This window comes from Crocodylus siamensis, chromosome 7 (genome assembly GCF_052110815.1).
Source record: "Crocodylus siamensis isolate JL-2025a chromosome 7, ASM5211081v1, whole genome shotgun sequence".
NCBI lineage: Eukaryota > Metazoa > Chordata > Crocodylia > Crocodylidae > Crocodylus > Crocodylus siamensis.
In genome coordinates this window covers 86,827,675-86,849,961 of record NC_143401.1, presented here as the reverse complement: position 1 = coordinate 86,849,961, position 22,287 = coordinate 86,827,675, and the positions used below count along the sequence as shown (strand labels likewise).

General features: G+C 43.7%; 1 protein-coding gene across 2 annotated transcripts in view; it reads right to left on the bottom strand.

Annotated features, from left to right (window-relative positions):
• The window catches only part of HSPA12A (heat shock protein family A (Hsp70) member 12A), an 81,558-nt gene that overhangs the window by 45,244 nt on the left and 14,027 nt on the right, over positions 1–22,287 (bottom strand). For both annotated transcript variants that reach the window (XM_090057820.1, XM_090057821.1), the window contains exons 2-3: positions 11,878–11,963; positions 7,271–7,398 (exon numbers count right to left, since the gene is read on the bottom strand). In XM_090057820.1, the coding sequence (XP_089913946.1) occupies positions 7,271–7,398; positions 11,878–11,963 (214 nt within the window). The remainder of the gene's footprint in view (positions 1–7,270; positions 7,399–11,877; positions 11,964–22,287) is intronic.

Below are 22,287 nucleotides of genomic sequence, written 5' to 3'. Positions count from 1 at the left end.
TGTGGGCCACAGACTAACCCTTTAGGAAATTCATAATTTTCTAGTCAGTGAAGATTTGGATGGTGCTGGGTAAACACACTACATAATAAGGATAAATAGAAAGACTGAATTAATCCCTATCTATGCAAGCAGTGTCTTTCTTCTGCAATGAATGAGGCAGAGATCCGGGGGGGGATGACACACCAACAACAAAAAGAGTTGCATCACACTTAGAGCTGTCCCTCTCCCATAACAGAAAAGTTCAACCATTTGGTGGGAAACTGAGTGCCAACAATTTTGCAATGGAAATGCCACTAAGAGAACTGTATTTTAGGAGTCTCATGCTCAAAATCTCTTCAGAAAGTAAGCTCCATGACTGGACTATGCATCTTTCAAGATATAACATATATGCGTGTGCGCACGCTGCTTTGTTTTTACCTGTGATATAAATATATATATATATTTTTTTTACCAATTACAGTACTGTCCTTGGGTAAATAACTTAATATTTTGATAGCTACCATTAAAAAAAATGCACCATGCAGACCATTTCCTGTTGAAGTATCATGTTCTAAGCAGTACAGGCAAAACCAGCATCATTACACACAGAGAAACATCAAATGCATGTCAGTATACTACGATGTTCAAGGGACACCCTCAGTTTTGAAAGAAAGAGTTACATGGGGCAATGGAAGACTTTCTGTCCGCATCTGTTAAGGAAGACTGCTCAACCCGTTTGACCTGCCACTCTGCTGATCAGCTCTGGCACTGGAAAACAATGAATGACAGCAAATCTTAATGCAGCTACTCTGATTTTTCATTTATCATTTCTGATTTGCCACCTGGGGTTTATCTGGCTAACTTCAAAACCTTTGAGCAGAGGTTATGGTGGGTATTCAACTCCATGCCCCTGGGAACAGAGCAGGTAGTGCACTGTGTAGCAGACGAACAGAAAACAGTGCTTATTCAACCAAAATGTTAAGTCCCAAACACCAGCTGCAAATTCAGTGAGAGGGGAATGACATCATTTTGATCAGGAATCCTTAATGATTCATTCTGACTCATTTGTGGGACGTTCTGTTAACAGAGACTCTGAACTGAGGATAATGGCAAAGCAGGATAATGACAACACCTGCTTATTTTTCGCTCCAGCCAGGTGTATGATGGCTCTTTCTGAAATATATACATTTAAGCTGCACCTAATCTGGCAACACAACAGACTGGTGGTCAATATTACTGCTGAAGCTTTCAAAACTACCTAGGGGGTTTAGATGCTCAATTTCTAGTAGCTCCTTTGGAAATTTCCGCCTATATCTCTAGTGAGAAGCAGCTATTCTTTGGAGAGGAAGCTGTTGTCTACTGCAGCAGTTGTTAACATTTCCTGGCAGCAGATCACAATGCCACAGCTTGGGTCTCCGATGGGCTGCGGCTGAGACCTACCCGCTGCCTCCGTTTCTCCCCAGCACAGCACCAGCGAAGCTGCCCACCGCTTGGCCACAGCACAGGCAAAGCCCCCCAGCACTAAAGCCCCCCTGGTTCCACAGATCCAATGCCTCCGCAAGCCAAATCTGGCCCTTGGGCCATAGATTGCCAACCCATGATCTAGCACAGGGGTGCCCAGCCTCTAGCCCATGGGCCAAATGCAGCCTACGGAGGCATGGCATCTGGCCTGTGGGGCTCCTTATGGGCTGGGAAATGTGGTGATGGGGGAGAAGTGGCCATTAGTACAGCCACCCTCTCCTGCTGCCAAATTCCCATTCCGCCTCTTCCTGAAAAGCCAGACTGCAGCTGGGTCACACCCCCTCCCCTTGCACGGCTGAATTGGGTCCAGGCTGCTCCTGTCCCCCTCCATGTAGTTGGATGGGTTCCCACTACATCTGCCCTGGGCACCGGATTGGGGCCACCAGCTGGATCCAGCCCGCAGCTGGACCGGGAATTGCCTAGTCAGCCGACCAGGCAAAAAAAGGTTGAGTACCCTAGTCTAGCAGACTGAGTCAGGCTACTTGTATTTTACTCTTAACTGCTAAGTGAAATCCTAGTTTCAGTGCAGGCAATGAGGAGTTTGTCAGCAACTTCCATGGGGACAGGATTTCAAACTCTTGGGGCCTGTAATTTATTCTTCTTTTCCCTTAAGTCATCCTACCTGCAAAACAAAGGTAATAATACCCCCTTTCTATATAGCATGGTTGGAGATCTACGAATAAAACATCTCATGTAAGTGCAAGGCAGTATTATTCCACCTGTGCACATGGAACGCCCCTTGGTGCCACAGGAGCTACGAGAGCAGATCGGGACCCAAGCACACACAAGCTCATTGCAGCTATGTCACTTTAATTTAGGCATCAGGGGCTGGATCTTTAGCTCAAGAGTATCAAACGTGTGGCCCATGGAGCTTCTCTATCCAGCCTGCTGAGCCATCAGTGGGCGCCACAAGTTGTGGGATGTTGCCTGCTGCAGAATCCAGGGCCCTTTGGCCCTGATGGGCATTGCCATCAATGGCAAGCCCGGCTCGACGCTCCTGCTCTTGTACTTGCTCCCCTAGATCCTTCACTACCGTGGCTAAACACCTTGCTGCTGCTGCAGTGACACTGTAGCAGTCCTGATGTCCAAAGCTGGATCCAGCTTGCAAGGAGTCCCGTGATCTGGATCTGGCCGGGGGCCCTAGGCAACTTTGACACCTCTGCTTAAGCTTATATAAACTGGTGTAATTCAACTGATTAAAATAGAGTCAGGGGGGTCAAACTCAATTCAGACCCACAGGCCAGTTGAGGGCCTCTGGGCTGGATTGGTTTGTGCCACAGCCAGCATGCAGGGCTGTTCTGGCACAGCACTGCTTGCGGCATGCCCCCCATGCTGGCCCCTCTCCAGGGCTTGCACTGCCCATGCGCTGGCTCCACCATGGTCCAATCCAGACTAGCCCTGGAGTCAGCACACAAGGTTGGTTAGCACAGGTGCCACATGCAGCATGTGCCCTGAACCGACCCGATGCCATGCATAGCACATGGCATGAGGTTCAGCTCATGTGCCAGACCAGCTCCACACATCACCTGCAGTATGCAGGGTTGGTCCAAGACCCATGGGCTGGATCCAGTACATGGGCTGTATGTTCGACCTCTGCTCTACATGATGAGTGACAGCAACAGACAAAGGGGCAGGATGGGGGCCTGGTGTGAAGAGGGAGAACAGGGGCCCATGGGGTAATGGGACTGCCTTTTCTCTCCAAGACACAGAGGCCATGGGGTCACCTAACGCAGTTGGAAGACTTTAAGAGGAAGAGAAGAGAGAAGAAGAAAAGGAAAGCATGTCAGAAACTGCAGTGACAGCAGCACGTTGTGAAAAGCAAGAGGAAAGGCGAGCATAGGATGTGCCAGCAGACCTGCACTAGCTTGATCTAGCTAGCAGGAGTAACCACAACGATGAAAGCACGGCAGTGCGGTCTTTAGCACACATCAGGAACCCGAGTGCCAACTCCCCTGGGAGCCCAGGTGTACTAGCATCTGCTATATTCATCCCTTCATGTTGCTGCCTACATAAACACTTCAAGGCAAGAAAGCATTTTCCCCTCCTCCTGCAGGTGGGAATTTACAGATGCTGATGGAAGCTCCAGCTATGGGAGAACATGCCTCTACTATGTTTCAGAACTGTACACATATTTCAGGGCATTTTTGTATGAGCCTCTGCAAAATCCTCTGCTTGTTTAACTAGCAGCCTAAACATTTACAACCTCATGTAAATAACTGCAAATCCCCAGGAGGTTTGAAGAGTGGTTTGAATACATCAGGTTTGCCCTGAATGGAGAAACTACTAACTAGCTCTGTGGTATGGCACTGCATTCCCTAATGGTCCCAACATTTCTTTGCTTCTTAAAGCATCCCTACCACCATGAACAGGATGCTCACATATATATTGGAGTTTAAATATTTTCAGGAAGTGGAGTTCATTTGATTGTGAAAATGCAATGAGGAACTTACATATATTGTTACAGAGACACCAATGGGTTCAAAAGCATGAACTACTATAATGGATAAAACTGGAACTAAAACAGTGAAATCAAAGTAAATGACAGTTGTCACTGATTTAGAGAAGCACTTAAGCACATACTCAGCTCCAAACATATGGCTTAGTCCCACTGAATTCAGCAGAACCATTCATAAAGTTAAGCACATGCTTAGAGCATTTTAAGTGCCAAAAAACATCTCTTGGTTAATAAATTCTGGGCTTCGTAGTAAACAAACAGGTACAGTAAAAAAAATCTGGTTTGCCTCTAAATTACATTTTCCATGCATACAGCCATAGCACTGATGATTCAACAGGCCAGTCTATATCACTGAAGTCTTGTGTGCAACCCCAGCACAAGAGTAGGGCTCATTAACTTAAAGTCAGAATAAACTACTTTGAATCATTTTGCAGAAAAGCAGCTTTGTCAAAAGTTAGCCAGAAATCCAAATGTCTGAAAAGGATCAATGTTTAACAGGAAAGGGGCAAAAAATTCTTAGCAAAGAAGACAGACAACGTCTCACTGGCACGTTTCATTTTTATGTAAACACACTCAAGAATGGTCCAGTTGGAAGTGACATTTCCTTTGCTTAAATATTTGTAAATTATCTTGCATGTAACCCTAACTATATAAATATTTGAACTTCTTAATGCCCTCTGAGCTACTGGCTCTCAAACTTTTGAAACTTTTAAATTTACAACTCATTTTCATTTAACTTCAAGGAAGCATGACTCCATTACAGTTGGAACAAGATTGTGAAATAATTCTCCGTAATAATTAGCACAATCCAAGTAGAAGAAGTCTTTGGCAGTGTTCATTGCCAGAAACATGCTTTATGTGTTTCCTGAACACATCTTCATACTTGAAAACACAGTTAGTATTTTTAAAGCATTCTTGTTATTAAACTTATAATGCTAATATTACAATATTAATATGAAAATGATGCAATACTAAGCTTGAAATCTGACACAACATTGATTTTTGCTGCACATTTTGTCCTTTCCATTTGATAAACTTTTACATTCTCTCTTTCTGGAAAGAAAGAAAGAAAGAAGCCATGCTTCTCGTCTCACAGAAGCATCTTACGTAATGTCCAAACAGATGCAAGAATATTACCATGTTTCCATAATTATAAAATAATTCTTGAGCAAATGGTGGCAAAGTGATATTCAGGATCTGGAGCATCTTCTCCATGAGTTGTACAGCAGCTACTTTTTAATTTCTGAACCTTGCCATAACATCCTCTTAAATGTGAAAGGAGCCCTATGTTTTGAATTAGTTTCTATACAAGCACAAGTTATGAATCCAACCGCAGAATCAGGACCCATGATAAAGCTAGTCAAAATTGGAGCCCAAACAGCCAGATACCAAATCCTACCTACAATCTCCATGGTATGTGACAACTATTACTAAACATGCCAAGACCTTATAAGAATGGCACTGTACTTGGCATAATTACGGATCATTAAGGTACAGCCTCAGGGCTGCCTTTTCCTGCTACTACTTCATCCAAAATGCCTAGTTTAAAATTTAAATTATTTTTATTTTCCCATGTTAAAGTAATTTATGGTCAAAACTGAATTTGGAGACTAGCTGCTACATATGAGCCTGATTCTGCATGCCTCCATTACCCAGCATCTAACTACCTCTGGCTCCTGGCATAAGGTAGCTTTTTTATGAATTGTGCAGTGGGATTTCTAGTAGGACCATTCATGGTTGGGGAATAAAGACTTGGAGCAGGGCTATTAAACTCACAAAGTCCCCACAATATACTTTCCAATAATACTTTTGTAACTGTAATTTGGCTGATTGCAATCTCACAATATCCTTCCCTTTATATTTTATCCAGTGTTACCCCTTTGTGTCAGACCACTCTGAAATCCCTTGCAGTTTTATACAAGATGACCACACAAGTTGACAGCGCAACTGCCATTGTCTGTAGATATCTGAATAGTTATATTCAGCTGGTTTCTTTGCTTTGAAGAATTACAGTACGTCACATTTGGCTAATGGCAAGTTGGGCTTTTCTTCTCTAATTCTCAACCACACAGAAGGATGAATAGAGAGTTGCCTAATGCTATCACAGCAATTGTGCTAAGAGCTACTCCTATAAGTTAAGCTTTTCACAAGCACTTTACTTCCCAATGCAGTCATTTCTATGGTTGAAATTTCCCATAGTTTAATCTCTACCCAAGAATGCAGTTAATTTTTCCCCGGTAGTCTTAGTTAAGATTAAGTCAATTTTGGGTTATAGGAAATAATTTAAAAAAAAAAAAAATCACTTTTTCTGTGCACTTTTCCTTTTGCATAGCCATCAGCATAATCTTTATACTTCTAGTACCGTCATTAGATTTAGATGTATCAAATTTAACATGAAATATTATATTGCAGTCTCTTGGTTAAGAAATACTATGCGCCTGCATAACTAAGAACCGCATGGCATTGCACACGTGGCAGAGACAGAACTAAGGCCGTGCGTTCAACCTGCATTTTCATATTTCTGGACTCTGCTTGCTTCACTACCCCACCCCAGCATTATAGTACCTGGGGTTTTAGCACATTCAAATGTAAAAAGCTTCAACAGAGAATCAAAAACTGCTCTCTGGTTCTGAATCATCAGTTTCTCAGCACAAAAAAACCTGAACAAAAATGTTGTGTGCACAACTGAATGAGGGTATAATTTAAATTTCTGACCATTTTAGATGCCTAAATTACTCAGTTTAGGAATGCAGCATTAGATGGCAAAGGTCTAACTCCTTTGTCCTGTTCCAGATGAACTGCTAGCTTCGCAGGATTACCACAGGCTCACATGATACTGGGAAATCCCTGACATTGTACAGGGAAACAACTGCTTTGGATATGAGGGACACATTGGGGATTTGAGGACATCCCTATTAGTTATCACCATTATTCTTCCATCTCTTTTCCCCATTATTCTCATATTAAGTCTATTATAATTGTGTATTCCCCCTTGCATTACTGTAGCTATGAGAGTCCGGGCCTCTGTAATTACCACTGCTCTCTGCATGTGTCTGAATACTCGCTGAGCAGATTCCTCATTTAATCTGCAGTATTTCACAAACAGCAATAACACACAGCAAAGCTTGCGTATGTTTATTATCAAAGCAACTCAAATATGATAAGACACGAAAGACAAATTTACGGTAGAAAGGGGGTTTTGACTGTGTCAGCTGTAAAGAAACCCAGCCACTGCAAACTCATGCTGAAATCAAGTGTAGCAACTGCAGATTATATATAGTGTCCCTCAGCTAAATGCTGCAATGCAGCCCTTACCTCATTACATGAATGCATTCTGGCTCCTTGGTGAAGCTGTAGGCGTAGCCGCTGGATGTCGTGCCAAAATCAATAGCCACAACAACAAGAAATGATTGCTCCTCAGCCTCATTCGCATCAGGGTCCTTCTGTTAAGATAATAGGAGCAGAACAGATTGAGTCACTGTTCAGAGAAGGAACGAGAATTTCCCTTCTCTTTCAGTGGCTTGGTACTGCTGCAGTATGGCATTCGGCCATCTCCTACAGAAAATCAGACCTCCCCAGAATCATGCTCCTGACTGAAACTACTCACTCTCGACTATCTATCGCTTCTTTTGGTTAATGGACATGGAAATCCAATGTACAGGCAAATTAATGTTCAGTTCTGGTGTCTTGTACACACATCCAGATGAAGGGGAATTGCTTTCATATTCCTTTCCTGCAACAAATGAGATCTGCATGGCTAGTGACTGATCCTTTATAAATGTAATACCTGAAAACATTATTTCTGTGTGTGTGGGCAACAAATGGCAAGCTGCAAAATATTCCAGGGCCTGAACCAGTTGCCTACTAAGAGAAGTTAAAGTTTGGAAAGAAGGCTAAGGGGGGATATGCTATAAAATCGTGAAGGGTGTGGACCAAGTGAACCAGGAGCTGTTGTTCAACATGTCCCACAGAATTAGCACCCCACCGCCCCTGCTGAAATTAATAGATGATAGATTTAAAACTAACAAGAGAAAGTACTTTTTTCACGCAACGCATAGTTCAACTTGTAGAATTCATTGCCACAGGATGTAGTGGAGGCAGACAGCATAGCCAGGTTCAAAAAGGGACTGAATACATTCACAGACGATAGACTTATTAATGGCTATTTAACTGAATATACGGAGATGTTTCCTCTGGTTAAATAAATGGTGGATACTAGGGAGAGTACTGAATAGGTGATCAATCACTCTAGAGATACCCAGTTCAGTGCTTTCCCCCTGTAGCATCCACTTCTGCCAGTCTTGGAGACCAAATACTGGGCTAGGTGAACCATTTGTCTGACCCAGCATGGCCCTTCTTGTCTTCTTCTACTAGCATAATTGATAACACCATTCAAAACCTAGGGGTAAATTTCATAGATTTCATAGACATTAGGGCTGGAAAGGACCCCAGAGGATCATCGAGTCCAGCGCCCTGCCCCAGGGGCAGGAAGTCAGCAGGGATCATAGGATCCCATCAAGATAAGCATCCAAATGTGTCTTGAAGGCGTTCAAGGTAGGTGCTTGAACCGCCTCCGGCGGCAGTCTGTTCCAGACCTCGGGGGCTTGGATAGTTAAGTTCTTTCTTATGTCCAGCCTGAATTGGTTGCAGCGGAGTTTGTGACCGTTCGATCTTGTCATCCCTTGGGGCGCTCTGGTGAACAAATGTTCCCCCAGATACTGGTGGTCACCCTGGTAAATTTATAGGTGGCCACCAGATCACCCCTGAGCCTGTGCTTTTCCAGGCTGAAGAGTCCCATTCCTCTCAGCCTCTCATCATAAGGTCTGTTTTCCTGACCTCTGATCATGCACGTGGCTCTCCTCTGCACCCTCTCAAGCTTCTCCACATCCTTTTTGAATTGTGGAGCCCAAAACTGGATGCCGTACTCCAGCCGCAGCCTCACCGAAGCCGAGTACAGTGGGAGAATGACGTCCCTGGATTGCTTGAGAAGCATCTATGGATGCAAGCCAGAGTTTTGCTTGCTTTACTAGCTGCAGCATCACACTGAAGGCTCATGTTCATCTTGTGGTCAGCCATGACCCCCAAGTCCCTTTCATCTGTAGTGCTAACCAGTGTAGCACTGCCGAGCCTATAAGCATGCTGCAGGTTTTTCCTCCCAACGTGGAGAACCTTGCATTTTTCAGTGTTGAACACCAGCAGGTTCTCGTCCACACATTTCACGAACCTGTCAAGACCTGCCTGGATCAATCTCCTGTCCTCCGATGTGGATGCTTTACCCCGGAGTTTGGTGTCATTGGCAAACTTGGCCAGTCCACTTCTGACACCAATGTCCACATCATTGATGAAGATGTTCAATAGTATAGGCCCTAGGACAGAGCCTTGAGGGACCCTAGCGGTCACAGCACACCAAGATGATTGGTTGGCCCCCAGAGATTATGACAAAGCTTTTTACTACATACCTCACTCCAAATCTTAATGCATTTTAGCAATAATGCAGTTTAGAAATGCCTTAGCATTTTCCTCAAACTGTATAGGTACTAATTCAAGTTACAATCTGACAGGACTCTGAGGACTGAGAATGTTTAACAACTCACTCAAAAACCTTTTAAAACAACGTTAAACGTAGAAAGATGCAAGTGCTGAGGACCCGACCTGAAAACCTGGAGTCACTTTTCTTATAAGAATGCACAAAACAACACTCATTCCCAGCTCTGTGAAATTATGAAATAGCAGGACTTTAACTTATTACTGGCATGAGACTGAATCTTACCTATTCTAGGCCTTGGGTCCCAAGCTTTTGACTGGGAAAGGAAAGAAATATTTTCATGGCAGTTTTTGGGGGGTTTTTAAATTTTTAAAAGGCAGCTGGTATGTGAAGCTGTTTAGGGGTTGGGATGATTCAGTCAATCCCAGCATCAGTCAATCCCAGCACAGATGTAATGGTGAACAGAGTGCAAGTGAGGGTCGTGATACTCTTTTACTCACTTTGTGGCGTCACTGCTCACCAAAGGGCTTCACAATTTATCCAAGAATTGGGACACGCACCACATACATGGTAAGACACTGTTAAGTACAAAGCTTCACTCAGCCTCAACTACCCAGCTGCAAATAATGCCTGAATAATACACATACAAACTTTGCACTTCTGAGTGCCTTCCTGCAGGGATATCACAATGCTTTACAGACATAGGCCAAGGTTTTATAAAATCTGAAAGAGACATTTGGGTATTTTGTTCAGATGAAAAAACCTGGCAGGTGACCAGCCACAGAAGTTCTTGTCCTGAATTTTTAAAAGTAACTAGCAGCTTTGGATGTACAACTGCAGACTCCTTGAAGGGGGCTGGCTGTCAAAAAGTTCTCCACACCCAGTCTCTGAACACCAGCCCCCTCTGAGGGATCTCAAATTGGTCATCTAAAATGATTTTTGCAAACTGACCCCTTTTTGTCCATGTATTTTCTTCCCTCACACTTCAAAACAGCTTGCATTGAGTGTCAAAGTAAACACGTTGCCACATATGCAGTGTTCATGTATTCATTACCCATTTGAGTACCGTGAGCCTCGCAATTTACCATCATTTCCTAATGTGCAGAGCTGACTGCATGAAGCAAGGCAACCGGCTCAATGAATTATGGCTTTATTTATAATTCGCTAATAAAAAAAAAAAATGGTTAAACAGAACTAAAGGGGCCAATTGGTTTTTCATTCACTTCCAGCACATTAAATTCAGCAAAATAAAAGCCAGGAAATAAAGAGCTAAACGTACAACCCTAACTCTGTCTCCCACAGCTGGCAGTAGTCACTGACAATTATCTGCCCGCACGCCATTTACTGCATTAGATGTCGCAACGGTGAATGGTGGAGGGATCTGTTAGGAGGACAAGGTAGAGGGAGGACTGCAATGAGATCTGGGGGACCTTCCCACCGGGGAGGGGGTGCCTCAGCCACTGCCACCCATTTCCCATGAACGTGATCAAAGGAAAGAGGTGCGCATGCACCTAGAGAGATACCGTGAACCAAACCTAAGAAACCGTGTGGAAGAAGGTACAAAGAACAGAGGCAAAGGGAACTTGTAGGAGACTTGGAGCAAGTGAAAACAGTGGGAAATGAAGAAGAATTCAAAGGAAAGAAGGCAGAAATGTGAAAGGCCTTGGAGTGGGAGGTTGAGCTGTTCTGACCTTGAGAAAAGCGAGGGGAAGCCAGGAAAAGGGTTCCTGCACTGGCAGTCATGTTCTGAGCTCCAGGTTTTTCTATCATGAGAAATGCAGTGTGCACTATAGATACACAGCACTTAGGTACACAGCAGCGGAGTACGTTGACAAAATGAACAGACGAGTGTGAGAGTTACATCCGTCTTTGATGGAACATTTTTTTGTTTCTAGAAGTTCATAAAAATGAATGTTCCCTGGAGGAAACGTCAGCTGTTTTTGTTCTCTGCGTGTAGAATGATATTTTTATCCTATGTTAAAGTAGACATGACCTGAATATGCAGAGGAAGTATATGAAATGCTACTTTTCAGGGAAGCTTTCTACTCCAATAAAGGACTCGGATTTTAGGGATCACACTGAAGATCGGACAGCAAGTCACCGAGAAAGAGGAGGACAGACTCCACCTTTCTGACCCTCCAATCTACCAGTTATTGTGTGCTTTATAATAAAAGAGCTGAAAGCACCTTTCTATGAGCTCAGCACGCAAACATATCAATTCCTGGCCCCTTTGAACTAAAATGGAAGCTTTGCCATAGACTCCAAAGGGAACAGATTTTCAATTAACAGAAGAAATGAAACTCAGAGAGCAGGAAAAGACACCTTTTGTAGCAGCCAGTCCATTACTACAGCCTGAAATGTTATTCCTTACAGGTAGAACAAGCAGGAGAAAATAATGTCAATATATAGTCAACATGTTGTACATTATATTTCTTACCACAATATGTGATGGGGATAGTGGCGTTATTCCTGGGTCTCCCAAACTTTTAGCTGGGGATGAATAAGCAGATGTGGAAACTGCATCTGAAAAAAAAAACAAGACACATCAACATCTGGAATACACAAACGCTGTGTGGCAGGCTAAATCTGATACTACTGGAGTCGTTTGCTTTTTACATAATTTGTCTATTGTGACAAGCCTACTACTAAAACAGAAAAAGCAAATTCTGCATCTCCAGGCTATTTTATAACGCATGAGATTTCATATTGGTTTTCTTAAAGAACTATTGTGGTATGCAGTGCTGTGATTTGGGTTTTGGATGATTGTTTCAACTCCACTATTAACTTTGCTCCTTTGTCTCCAGACCACAGATCATTCTAAACCTTCTTACCAAGTGCTCAGAAGCCCCAGAAAACAAACACAAGATGCAAGATCAAAATAGACAAATTTTACATAGTAAGAGAGCAGTTAATATGCGTTTGACAATTCTATAAGAGCAAGTTGCAATTACTGTCATGAACATTTATTCTCTAACTGTCCTAATGCTCAGGTTTACATTTCTTTATTACACTCCACAGTGAAATACATATTACAGCTGCTAGAAATGCTGCAGGAAGGGACAGGACCCAGCTGGGGAAGTGGAAAGAACCACTAATGTATGATTAAAGGATACTCTGGTTTTGCATACCATAATTAAATTCCATTTACAAAAGCAGCATTACTGACATTTTGCATAAATGTTGAAATGTGCCATTTCTAAACATCATTAAATAACTTTACCCTTACCCTCAGAGCAATACAAAGCAATTTGTAAAAATAATTTAGCGTGGATTATTGAAACGATGGATTTACAGATAATAAACCCTGCTAAATAGACTGGAATAATTTATTACAGTTTTGTTTCTAAACATCTTTTTTTTTTCCTTTAATGTGAGGCCTTGAGCACTTCCTGCATGTTCTGGTATAGAAGGCAACCAAACTGACTGTAAAACATTATCATTAGTCTGTAAGAGTCCCTGACAACAACTAAATGCAAAAAAAAAAAAAGTCAGAGTACTGTTATCTACTTTGAAGTCCCAGACATAGATATTTTAAAAGGAAAGAGAATGTAAATGATAAACGTATAAGACTGCAAGCTCTGTGGGTAAGGGTTTGCCTCTTACTACATGCTTGTACAGGGCCTGACCATGGTGTTCTGATCCTTTTAGTTATCTCTGGGCACTACTCCAAGAGGAACACTGACTGCCATGCTGAATCAGATGTGTGGTCTATGGAGTCCAGTATCCTGTACCCAGTGATAGCTAATAATGCTTTGGGAGGAAGGTGTAGGACCTCCTTGCCCAGCTGGAAGGTAGTTAAAGGCCCTGAAGCAAATGATCATACCCAGGTACGGAATACAGTAGGTTAAAGTGTATATAACTTTATTATATCAAGCTAGATATCTAATATGTATTATACTCAAATGTGCAACTTTCATTATATGATGTACTATACATTTGCTCTACTTCTACACAGACATGTACAAATATGAGTACACAAATATCCACCCACGTGCACATACACTGCTGGTAGCACCATCCATTTAGCTCGTCTGACACTTTCCATGATTCATCTTCAGTGGCTCGCAATTTCTCATGCCAGGTGTTTGCCTCTGGCAAATGCCAGCCAGAAGAGGTCAGCCAATGCCATGTCTCAGAATTAAGTTAGGAGATAATAATTTATTTTGTCCGTATTAGCAGCCTTTTCTTCGAGACATTCTACAACCTCTGTGTTTTGGAACCAGGACTGGAAATTTGACAAAGTGGGAGAACCTGGGAGGGGGGGAGACATAAGGAATTATGTCATCAATGTAGATTTTCGCAGGCTTCCAAATGCCCAGCTTACAAGCTTCTGATAAATCTCAGAGTATAGCCTCAGTAGAAATGTCTAAAAATTGAGCAGGGACAAGGATTTTTTGTGGGTGATATCTTTTACTGGACCAACTGCATAAAGCAGCACAATACAAGCCATGTCACAGATAGCAGGCCTACAATCCAGGGGACAATCCATGCAATTGGTCTAATAGACGAGATCACCCACAAAAATCCTTGCTTCTCGCACGTTTCCTGGAACATCGCAGCTACATCACCCCAACACTGTCAGACATGGAGGATATCAGAATCTGCCACTTACAAGGGGATCCACAACCTGAAAAAAAAGAAGCCAGACTACAAAACAACATCTTCCTCCTTAGCCTGTAGAAGAAACATAACATACCCCGGGGGGACTGATCAGCAAATCAGCCCTCCAGCGCACAACTCCAAATACAGTATACACCTACGCAAGAAATATCAGAAAAATGGAAAAACCATCTTCTTCACTTAACTCTCTCCAAAAGAGTTCAACTTCAAACAGGACATACTTACTTATGGTACTAAACTTAAAGATACTAGCCTGGAGACATACCTTGGTATTAATGCAGAAGAACCAAACCCACTTCCAAAAAAAGGACTAGTGATAGCCATCTAACATAAGAAGAAAAAGTGGAATCAGCTATACTGCAACTAGAGTCATCTCAGGCATTGTGCCAAGAAAAACCCCACCGTGCAGCTGGTCCAACAGAAGATATCACCCACAAAAATCCTTGCCTCTTGCATATTCCTGGACCGTGACAGCTACAACCTCACTCCATCGCTACTAAAATGTTAGCAGTTATGTTCACCTGGGCAAGGAGACTATCTAGTCCACATGCACTGACACATGCTTCACTCCAGGGTGCAGCGGGACACTCCCTGCCAAAGCAATTCTGTTCAGAGCCAGGCACCAGAACCTGACTCTCCTGCTTTCTCCCCATCTCCCCTGGAAGGGCCCAGGCAAAATGGATGATAAAGGTTTCAGAGGGGCAACAGCCAACACAGGGAACAGTGACGTATACTGGGACAAATAACTTGGGAAAGTCTGAGACTGGTACCTGGTGGGGGGAGGAAGAAATTAAAATGAAAAGTCCAGGGCAGAGACAAGGACTGGAAGTCAAGGAGGGAAATGGGAGTCTGGTGGACTCTGAACTGCTGGGTCATCAGCTAGGAGTCAGACTGGAAAAGGAACTAGAAGGGGAGGCTAACACTGACTGGGCAAGGAGACAAACTGGGATGAGAAGCGAATAGCCGGACTGTCCCGAAGTGTGTGACAGGAGGGAACCAAAGAGGCAGAGATGCAGAGAGGAATAAGACAGTTAGGAGGGAGCAGTCTGAAGACTACGCAGCACACTCCCCTCCAGAGCCTAAAATGGAAACAAGACCCCCATGTCTCATCATTCCTCAGCTATTAGGAGCATCTATCCTATTTTCAAAGTCTCACCTCATTGATTCTGCTCCAACCTACTACTGTTGATGAGTATGTTTATTCAGGAGTGTCCGGCCCTTTACAGCCTGTGGAGCCCTAAAATCCAGCCTATGGGTCCCCAGACTGACCCCTCATACTGCATGTGGCACATAGTGGCCCTGGCCCATTCAGTGTATGAAACCTGTGGAGCCAGTCTGCCATGCAGCACCCGCTGGACCAGCCCCGCTTGCTTGCTTTGGGACCAGTCCAAATCGGGTCCACAGACTGGCCCCACACCCTGGAGCCAGTGCACAGGGCTTGTCTGAATCAGGCACCTCCTGCAGCGCACCCCTGTGCCAGCTCCATACATGAGCCCTGGACCAGTGCCAGTGCACATTGGACACAGGTCTGATCCAGGGTGTGTGCTGCATGAGCTGCCCACACTGGACCAGCCTTGTACACTGGCTCTGGTGCATAAGGCCAGTATGTGGGTCTGATCCAGCTCATAGACCAGCCATAAACCTCTCATCTGGCTTAAACCTGCCTTCTGATGGTCCATGTATTTCAGTATGATGCCACAGGGTAGAAATTTTCAGATAAATAAAAATTGCAAATGCTGCAAAAAAACCAAACCAAAACAAAAAACATTACATTGAAAGGAATGTTATTCAGAATTAAGGTTGCCTGTGTCTCCTTAACTCTTCCCTTTTCTGTGTACATGGGCAACTGGTGCCACCTTAGTAAGGGGGGGCACATGCCCCCCCACCGTGGGCAATCTCACTGACCGGGAGGTCACCCTCATGGCCTTTCTCACTGATGGGCGTCCCACTCCTGGTCAGGCGCTTGCGGGGGGAGGGGCACCAGCACTCCTGCCTGCCACCCCTGCCTGTCATCTAAGTGGTGAGGACAGCCAGTCAGGGGGTATACTGGCGTCCTCAGGGCATGCACGTGCACCCCTGCACACCCCCTACGCGTTGCCACTGTCTGCATATAAATTATGATAAAATCTTTTATTACATTATCACATGCTACTTTCCTACAGGATCACTGCCACATTCAGTGCATAAGGTAAACCTATTATGAGGAGGAATTGGAGATATTTGGTACAGAACACCATTGGAGTCCTTAACTTGTTACAGAAGCTATAAAGTACACTGTGAATGAGGAGATGGAAGGAGGAGAAAGACTAATATCATAATCAAAGCAATTGAACACTGTCCTGGATAACTACAGTCTATCCCTGCCTTTGTCATAGAGCTCCTATGCACTGATAAATAAAGCAAACTTTTCACAGCAGGTCCCCAGTTGTAAATTAATCATTTTCTAGGTCCTTGACTTCAGATCCTGGGGCCTCATTTGTCCACGTGCAGAGCATTCACAGCTGTAACTGAAGTCAATGGGAATGTGTGTGCTTCTAGCACATGAAATGCTTTGCATTGCTAAGTATTCTGAAAAATATAGTACTAGATTTCTCACTTTGGGAAAGCAAAATGAATGGAACTTTTTATCTTAATGTCTTAGCACCTCAATCCACTGTACATATATACATATAGGGAACTGATATGCAAAGAAATTAAGATTACTGTATATAGAAAACAGAAGTTAGCAATATTCCCTTTGCTTACATGGACATTATTAAATTAATTTTATTAATGTTTTTGAGGCATGCAGATACTAGACTGACATGTGCCACAGAAAAGCCCATGAAAAAATAATTTTCTCTGCAGAGTAGGGTTAAGAATAGTGTTCAGTAAATATGGAACTCAACATCAGGAAAAAATACTGAAGAGCTTCTCATTATGTGAGCACTGTTTACTTTACACTGACTCTAGCAGAGAATACATGGAAAAATAATACAGGATAGCAGAAATAAAGAATATTTCACAATGTATTTACACTATGGCTAGGAACAGAAATTACACATAAACTGGTTTAAGTGATCATAAACCGGTTTAAATCTGTAACACAACAGAAGATCAGTGCACATGAACCACTTTCAAAATGGCTAAAACCAGTTTAAGATGAACCTGTATGGATGCAGTATCAGACTTAACTAATCTAGGTGAAATTGGTTTATTGAACTTCTGTCCCAGATCCCCTCCAGATTCAAGTTAACTCACAGTTCCTCAGCATCCCACAATGCTTTGCATCTCCCCCACAATGCCCACCCCCACCCCGCCAGGGTGCGTGGCCTAGCTTTGGCCCAAGCTGTCTGCTCCAGCTGAGCAGGGAGATGTGCTCTAGCACCCCCTGGCTTCTGGCCTGGGCCACTGCAGGCATGTGGCTGCATTTCCAGAATCAAAAGTGAATGTCTGTTCGCTTGCTTATCAGTTCAATCTATGCAGTATAGACTAACCTGCAAAAATTTAAATCAATTCACCTTGCAGCCTTCTGACTATCTGTATGTAGCCTATTGAGTTGAATTAAGGTTTCCAATCTAACTTTTTGAATGTTTGGCTTTGCAACCTTAATAATGTTCTTTCCCATGCTGTTTTGTGCATAACCTGCATTATAAGACACGATTTTGATTGTAACACAAGCAAAAGTCTTCATATTTTATATTCAAGGTCTCCAAGCTAAAAATGTAGTCTATCAGCCTGCTTGCGAGGAGTACGAAAGAATATGCCAGAGGCCAAATTTCTGGTCTCAGATAAGCTTCATCTGTCTCCATCTGGTTAAAATTTATGCAGATTAGATACTTTTATTAGCTTGTTCACTCATCCGCATAAGCTCTCTCTTCTTCAAAAAATATGTGCATCTTGCAGTACGCATTTTGATGTAGTCTTGTTTAATCAGAAAAAGGGGACTTCTTATGCAAAAGAGAGAAGCAATCAACAATTAGCACACTCTTCCTATACAAACGTCTTTCCAAAATTTGGACACTTCAAGCCTGGTCCGATACTCGATTTTAAGTCACTGAGAATCTTTCCATAATTTGGGCAGCTCTGTGAATGTTGACACAATAAAAATTAATTTTCTTTTAAGTCTCTACCTACGTGGCTCTAATGTTAGTCTTTGTTGCTACATCCTCTCCTTACCTGTTTCAGTTCTTTCATGTCAGTTATTTTCAGTTAACAAAATGATTAAAGGAAACTGCCCATTGGGCTCAGTCATGCACAACTCTTTTGAAAACATATTTGTAAGGGCTGGATCTACAGATGTGCAGAGTACACGACTTGTAGTCAAATCAATGGAAGTCGCAGATGTCCTGCTCAGATTTAAAAAGAAAAAAAAAAAGATCAGGCACCTGAGGCAGCTGGTCATCTACCAGTCCATTTGGGAACACCTGCAGGGGTTGTGGGTGGAGGGGAATCTACAGCAAAATCCTGTTGACATACCAGTGCAGTCCCTCACCAGGGTTACTATCTTAGTTCATCCATTTCCATCCTGCACCTGCAAATAACTTAGCAAATAAGAGACTGTTAGCCTGAGCCCTGAAGATCAATAAGGCTGGTCTTTGCTAATGAAGAGAGGGAGAGAATCCCAGAGCAGGGAAAATATGCAATAGGAGGATGCTCCAGACCTTGGAAATTTTTGTCAAAATCTACTGTTATGGTATTGCCGAAGCACAAACACCTATTCCCATTTTTTTTTTAAATCAGCAACTGCTTCATTATGTCACTTAAATCACTTGATGCCCTTCTCTGGTACTTCTGGCAAGCCATCTGCAATAATGAGGGAAGCTTTAATATTGCCTCTGAATTATAGAACAACTACAAGGCACTGGCATTCCCAGAGAATTTGAGATGCAAAAAATGCAGTTCATGATTCTTAGGAGTCACAAAGTCACTTACACAAAAGAAGCTGCAGGAATACTAATAATCTCTGAATTACCGGTAAGTGTTTTCATTCTAAGTAAGGAAATTGTTTATTAACCAGTGCTTAACCCATCTAGGAACATCCCTGCATTGCATTTTATCTATCTAAAAGGCTGTCCCAATTTTTTGAAATCTATGTATGTTAGGTCCGTTTGCACTTTTTAACCTAATGTTATTCTGGGGAAAAGACTGTGACATAATTTTATATGTCTTGTTCCAAACAGTAGAAAATACAATGAGAAGGAAGGAAGGCTCCAGGGTTTGTGAATCTGCTTAATTTCCAAAGAACTCCAAGCGGCTATCCCGAACGACGGCCACTGCAGGAATGCAGCAGCTGTCTTTACTTTTTAACCCCAAGCCCCTGACTGGTAAAACAGCAGTGCATACCAGTGCTAAAATTTGAATGGTTTTTCTTCCAAATCAAAACCAATTTGTTTTTTAACTTCCAACTTTCTAGTTAGAACATGCTTCTGGGCCAGTGATGATATCTAACTCTGTGCATCTCATTATGCCTAATTCAGAAGGCAGGCAGTAAATAGCACAGACCACTGACATTACACACCTCCTGAGAGATGTGTGTCACCCCTTGGGAACATGAGCAGCCACATTTTCCACAGGCTGGAGCCCTGACACCACATCCCTGTTCAGCCCTGGGCATTTGGGGTCCCAGCAGTCCTCTCCAACTGGCAGACAGATGGAACAATGTGGCCAGATCCTCATCTGGGGGTTGAAGAAAGATTTGCCTAGCCAGCTGCAAAAGGGGAAAAGGCTAACTCCTAATGCTGTCTGAGCATGCAGGCTAAGCAATGACTAAAACAGGATACAGAGGCTTTGACATCTCATGAATGGCAAGGAAGATGGACAGGGAGGACACCATGAAAACTAAATAGTCACCTCTACACCATCATCTCCTCTGTCTTGCCTCAGCTGGGTTTGTGTTTTCTGTTCAGCATCCAAAAGCTGACCTATTGCTAGCGCTCCAATAGCCACGCAATGAGACTACCTAGTTCTGTGAACTGAGGAAACTGTAGCCTTTCTCCAGCTCTCCTTAGTCCTGATGTAGAGGTTGACAGTGAAGGGAGATAGGGTGGAATTTAATTTTAAAATATATCCTTTCTACCGGCTTTTAGAAGCATGCTACAGAATTCAACCATGGTGACACAGAGTTGCAGTTTTGTAGTAAAATCTATAGAAAGGTCAGATCCAAAATGAATAAATCTAATATTATAAAAGCCTTAGTCTGTCTGTCTGTAATGCTTTATTCGCACTCCAACTGGCTGACTGAAACATCCAATCACAGTGCTCCACAAGTGTTCGACAGGAGACGGCACCATGACAGCAAAGTGGCAGTGAGGACCGTTGGGAGCATGGGGGAGGCGAGACCGGCACCGCTGGCCTCGGCTCCCCTGCCCCGCTCCATTCAAGCAACGCCAAGGATGAGAAGCGGGGCTGGGGCCAGACGTGGGGGGACGCGGAGCCACTAGGACCCAACAACAGCCAACAGGGATGGAGAAGGAGGCAGGGGAGAGGGAGGGCGGCCTGGGGAAGGGGGGTGTGAATGAGCCCCAGACTGGGGACGGGGGAGCAGGGCCAGACCCAAAACGCGGGGGCCCTGCATTCTATTAATGAAGCTGCAGAGAAATTAATGTTTTTTTCACTATGACAGATCCCATTTATCATAAGCTCTAGAGTCTTTAGCAATTTTATTCTTGATGACTAGTTTAAAATAGTAAGCTTAAAAATGCCTAAGGAAAAAAATTACTTCTAACTTGACAGGCAAAAGTAATGGCAATGACACAAATGTTAGGTATGCATTCTTTAACCAAACGCACAGAATTTCCTCTCCTTTATTAGATTTATTTTTATCTTGTTTTTCCCTTTTTTTCATTTTCTTGGTATATGCTAGGCCACCAGCAATAAATTTTCTGCTTCGCATACAAGGAGAACTGCTCGTTTCAAACAGCAAAGTACCATGCACTTCTTCAATGCTGGCAGGGGGTTCCCTCAACCCCAAATAAGAGCATTCAGTCTTCTAAGGAAAATTTTGACCAGACAAATGAAAGAAATAGCTCATCTGGCAAGGTGTGCTGCTGAACAACACACAGAAAAGGTTCCAGGGGGAGTCACTGAATGCATCTCACGTCACAAGCTTTCAAAGGAAGAAAGCAGCAACTTAAAAAAAAAAGAAGATAAAAAGGGAATTGTTAGATAAGACTGACAGCCTTGTTTTTTTGATCAGGTCAGTAGTTTGGAGCTGATAGAGATACACTTGCTTTAGCGATACAATTTCAACAAGGAAAGATCCCAATCATGGAAAGAGCAGACTCTTCCACAACCTAGGATGATGGTCCTACCTACTGTTGGCAAACGGAGGGTGAATGAAAGACTGTGAACTCTTGGGATTACCCTTGTAGCATGGAGACCAGAGGAGGTGTTACTGTGAAATAATCCCCCCAAAGGATGAAGTAAAACTAGCTCCTAGAAACTGACTGCGGTGTTGTACCCAAATACTTGAATATCAAAGTCAGCTGACTCACCATGATTTTTTTTGTATGTGCATATAGACAGAGAGAGAGAGCGCGAGCGAGCGAGAGATCAGTTGGGCAATGTTTTCTTGATATATTTACAAGTGTAAAGCAACTTGGAAGCCTACCAGTGCCTCTATCATCGTAATAAAACATATTCTAATTCTCTATACAGTTTGGTATTTACTTGGGGCTTCTCTGTCATAAAAGAATCAGAGCTGCCCCTACCCCCTTCACTCAGCAGGATGTGCAGTGTTGAGCAGCACTGATATGCCACTGCCCTGCCCCTGCCCCTCGCTCTCAACCCACAACTTACCCCACACCCCATTCCTCTCACTGCTGCCCCACAGGGCCAGGAATATGGGTGAGGGGTTTTTGGGGGTGGCTTGGGGGAGTGGGGTTTGTGGTTGAATTGTGTGGGGAGTGTGGGTGTGGAGGGGGTTATGGGGGGGATGCTCAGGAGGGGTGGATCCCCTGTCTTTGCAGGGAGCAGCCCCCCAGCACACCTCATGGACTGCCCCTCCACAGGGGCCAAATGCTCCCCACAGGGGTCACAGTGACTGGGACCTGGGCTCTGTGCCAGGTAAGTATGGGGTGGGAAGAGCGGAGAGGACTCCTGAGGGTGTGGGGGACCATAGAGGGGGCAGCTCAGGAGGGGTGGGTCTGCCAGCCACCCCCCACCACAAGCTCCCTGCCTGCCTGCAGCCCTATGCATGCCCCCCACCCACCTGCAGCCTCCTTGCTCACCTCCCACCTGGCTGCAG